We start from the raw sequence: 4,336 nt of genomic DNA, 5'->3' as shown, positions 1-4,336 counted from the left end.
TTTGGCACTCGGCAAAAATCTGAATTCCGGTAGTGTAAGGCAAATATAAAAATTCGACACCCTATATAAGTATAATATTTTTCAGTATACATGTATATAATATTATATTATATCAATAACAATAAATGTGATATCAAAATATTATATCAAATAAATTTTACAATACCTCAAAAGTTTTTTCTAACACTTCTTAGGCAAAACCATCAATGATTGTGTTGATATCAATCTTATCTAATTTTTTTCTCAAAACATAAGATGGCCAAACCATTTAATCTTTCTGGAGAGATTGTAGACCTCAAATAGTTCTTTAATTATTTCAACATCGAAAAACTCCTTTCTGTTGCCCGTTGGTGCCACCATGTTAGGTATAGTAAACAAGATTTGATAAGCTGTATAAACATTATGATATGAATCCATCTTATTGACATACTCGAATATCTCCATAGAAAGACATGTGTGGTTCTAGAAAGCTTACCTTCAAAACTCTCAACTCAGAGATTAAATTATTTAACTCAACATTAGCTATCTTGTTAGCTATACAATTAACTGCGTGATGTGGGCCCCCTAGAATTTGGGGGGGGGCTAGGACACCCGTCAAGGTGGCCCTATGCCCAGAGCCGGGCCTGATTCAATTGTACACACAACCGGAATTTATTAAGGTGGTTTTGATAAAGCTACGTGTTTAAATATTAATTATAAACTACAATTGGATCATGATTTAAAAGCCTAGAATGCCAACTTATGTGGTATCCTGGTCCAGGGATCGTGATATCTTGGTTCCATAGGTTGATAGAATATTCACATTAACAAGGTGGATCTTCTTTTTTGAAAGACTATATCAAAAGAACCTCTATGTTACTCATGTTTGACTTAGAGCAATCTTAAGATGGGTAATCGGACGAGAGGTTTTCCGGGTGCGCACGAGTGAGGACAAAGTGCACACAAAATACTCGTGTTGGTCTGTAGGTATAGTTTATGATTTTGAGAAGGCTCACATGAGTAAGTGCCGCCGGTCTGGGAGTAGCTGGGGTGCTAAATTATAGGATTAGTTGTATATATGTCACTCAACTTTTGCAAATTTAGATAGCTAGTTTATTTGGATGTCACATCAAAATAAACTAGCTATCTAATTTTGCAAAAGCTAAGTGGCATGTTTCTAATTAGCCCTACATTATATGTTTGCACTTACGGGACATTTGGATCTATTCATTTTGGAGGAATTAAAATTTACTTAATAAAATAACATATTTAGCTTAACATTTAATATTTCACTACTTTCTAAAGTTCAGATATAATTAAGGCTATCTTAAATTCACGTGGTGAAGGATAAGAAATGATTTTATATATCAGTAGAATTTGTTTCTACTCTATAACTTATAGAACGCTCTTCGACTCGCTCATGTTTAGTAAAAATATAGCACAACTTGTTAATAATAGTATATAAATATATTTTGTATAAAACTGAATTAACTTAATTGATATGTGTCTAAATTATTATTATTGGAATGAAATTCAATTTCAAGGATCCAAACGGGGCATTAAGTCCTTTTGCACAACAATCGTTTTCTTTATTTCCATCTTACCTTTTTCTCATCAATTCTCTGATAGCACGCGCCAAGCTAACACACAACCAACCTACCCCGTACTACATATTAGGCGTCCTAATTAATCATCGTCAACAGCAACAAAAAAAATACAATGGTAGTAGTAGAGTAGCCCTAATTAACCACTCTAGCTCCGCACTTCCCTACGAGCTACGCTGCTGCGATATGGAGTATATAGATAGTACGTCACCATGGGAGTACAGTACAGCAACTGTGTTTGTTTCTTGCAAGCCTACGCCACTCCAGTACTGAACAAGACAATCTCGATCTTCCCTACTTCAACATCTCCTGCGGCGCTTCGTCGGCGCCTGGCCAGCGGCGGTGGCGTAGCACCAGAAGGGGTTCTCCGGGGACGAGATGTCCGGCACGAACACGGCGGCCACGTCGGTGGTGGTGGCCGCGCCGTGGCGCGGGCCGCCCTGCCAGTGGAGCCCCGAGGCCGTGGGCGGGGAAGGGAGCTCCGGCACGGACCACTGGTGGAACTCCGGCACCTGCCCGAAGAAGTCCTGGGACGCGTCGGACGACGGCCGGCCGGCCGGCGAGCCGTCGGTGCTCCCGAGCTTCCCGCTGTCGGCCTGCCAATGGAAGACGGAGCGCTGTCAGGCAACAATATATAGGTGTATGCATCGTCAGATGTTCGAACTTGGCTGTGAACAGAGTTCGCTTGCTCTGTAATCAAAATTCAGAAACATGTATGACGCATGCAGTTGCCTAAATTCAAGCGAGCTTGCATCATGAACTAAAAAACTACGCTCAGTGATGACGGAGTCTGCTGCCGAAATTACGTTCAGGCAAAGTATACATGCAGATAGATTCGAAACGAATTTGCCAGCATCATTATTCCATTCAGTGGCCATTTCTGAGAATCGAGAACTGAGTGCTGACCTTGGACGTGTCATTCTCAGCGAAGGCGAGGCCGGCGCTGTACTCGGAGAAGCCAAAGAACTCGTCGAGCGGCCAGTCCGGCAAGCCCCCTGCAAGGCCGCCGCCGCCCTGGACGGTGAACGCCGCGGCGACCGACCGCCGGGGACTGCGCTTGGAAGAGGGCGTTCTGGCTAGCGCCGGGTCCGCGTGTCGGGGCACCACCGGCGGGGCGCCGAACTGCTCGTGGACGAGCGACCAGTCCGGCAGGGTGACGGCGACGCTGACGCCGCCGCCGGCGTCCGCGCCGGCCGCCCAGTCGATGTCGTCGTCGCTGTAGAGCAGCGCCGGGCTGCTGCCGTCGCCGGCCGCCGCCGCCTTCCTGTCGGGCGGCGGGGGCGTCTGGAGGGGTTCCGCGGCGGCGGGCGGGTGCGGGTCTGCGTCCTGGGCCGCGGCGGCGGGCTGCAGGCCGACCTGGACGCCGGTGAGGAGGAACCTGCGGTGCGCGGAGACGAAGGCGTTGGCCGTGTGCACGGCCATGTCGCAGGCCCGGCAGAGCAGCGCGCGGTCCTCCACGCAGAAGAAGTAGGCGTGGGCCTCCTGGAGAGCCGGCAGGAGGGGAGTCGTCAGCCGGCGGTGCGCAGGGCAGGGCAGCAAAATATCTTCTTTTGTGTGTGTGTGTACCACAGAGGCGCTACACGTACCTGGCATATGTCGCAGTTGGGCGCGGAGACGTCGTCGGGCGGGAGGAGCGGCAGGCGGTGGTGCTTGCCGGCGAGGCGGTTGGCGGCGTGCACGTCGCGGTCGCAGCGCGCGCAGAGGGCAGCCTCGTCGGCGCAGCAGAGCAGGCGCGCCTCGGCCGCCTCGCACGCGGAGCAGAGCACCTTCATGGAGCTGTTGCTGCGACGACCATGCACAGGTTGAGCTCGCGGCAGCGGGGGGAGGATGAGGATAGAAAGGGGAAGAGGGGCGATTCAGCTCGGGGGTGGGGGTGGATTAGCTTAGCTGCAGGCTGCAGGGGAAGAGAGAGTGGAAGGGAAGCTCAGCCGCCTAGCGGGGGCGGGGTTTTGTCAGGTGGACGATGGATCCGGCGGATGCGGCCGTCAGCGTCACGCACGCGGGGACGGTTGGGAGTTGAGGCGTGGCGGAGGGCGGAGGCGGGAGATATTATCGCGGGGGCGGGAAGGGAGGGGTCCGTACGAACGAACGGCGACAGCGGTAGATCGGAGATGACCGGTCGGTGGAGGCGACGTCGCGCGCTCCCATTCGCCCGTCCGGAGGGCCAGGTAGTACTGGTTTCACTCTGCTGTCGTAGCTGAGCTGGGGCCTGGGGCCCGGCCCTGCCAGCTGCTCGCTGGTCGGCACGCGGCGTGCCGGCGGCACGGACATCCACGTCGGCAGATCTTTTACCGCAGCCCGAAGCCGGATGGACAAGAAATAGCTTTTGAAACTTTTGAAGTTAAACAAATAGGTTGCTAGGATTATTTAAGTTAAACTTTTTATAACTTAATTGAATTGCTGAAAAAAACTATTAAAATTTACGACATCGAATTAATATCATTCGATATGTACGATATATTTATTTCATTTGTCGAAGATGATGAATACCGATCGATGTGTATCTATCAAAATTTCCGCTTGTGATTTTAAGGCATGTACAACCCTGACACTGGTGTACGGTACTCTAAGGGTCTGTTTGGTTGGGCTGTGGCTGTGGAAAAAGTTGCTGTGGGCTGTGAGCTGTGTAAAAAGCTGCTATAGGCTGTGTGCTGTTAAAAAGCTAAAAATCGTTTGGTGGAAATCACTAAAAGTCGTTAAAAGTTCTTCGATATATGTTTTCACAGTTCCATCCAAAAGCCACTAAAAGCAGG

The 4,336-nt window shown here is 49.7% G+C and overlaps 1 protein-coding gene across 1 annotated transcript; it reads right to left on the bottom strand.

Moving 5' to 3' along the window:
- Positions 1-1,551: 1,551 nt before the first annotated feature.
- Positions 1,552-3,601, bottom strand: LOC100274169 (b-box zinc finger family protein). The gene is made up of 3 exons (NM_001279637.2): positions 3,170-3,601; positions 2,490-3,065; positions 1,552-2,179 (listed from the first exon to the last, which is right to left on the bottom strand). The coding sequence occupies exons 1-3, from the start codon at positions 3,353-3,355 to the stop codon at positions 1,883-1,885; spliced, it is 1,059 nt and encodes a 352-aa protein (NP_001266566.2). The 5' UTR covers positions 3,356-3,601; the 3' UTR covers positions 1,552-1,882.
- Between the last annotated feature and the right edge of the window lie 735 nt (positions 3,602-4,336).

Source organism: Zea mays, chromosome 3 (assembly GCF_902167145.1).
Source record: "Zea mays cultivar B73 chromosome 3, Zm-B73-REFERENCE-NAM-5.0, whole genome shotgun sequence".
Lineage (NCBI taxonomy): Eukaryota > Viridiplantae > Streptophyta > Magnoliopsida > Poales > Poaceae > Zea > Zea mays.
The sequence above is the reverse complement of the archived record's forward strand: the minus strand, read 5'-3'. Positions and strand labels throughout refer to the sequence as shown.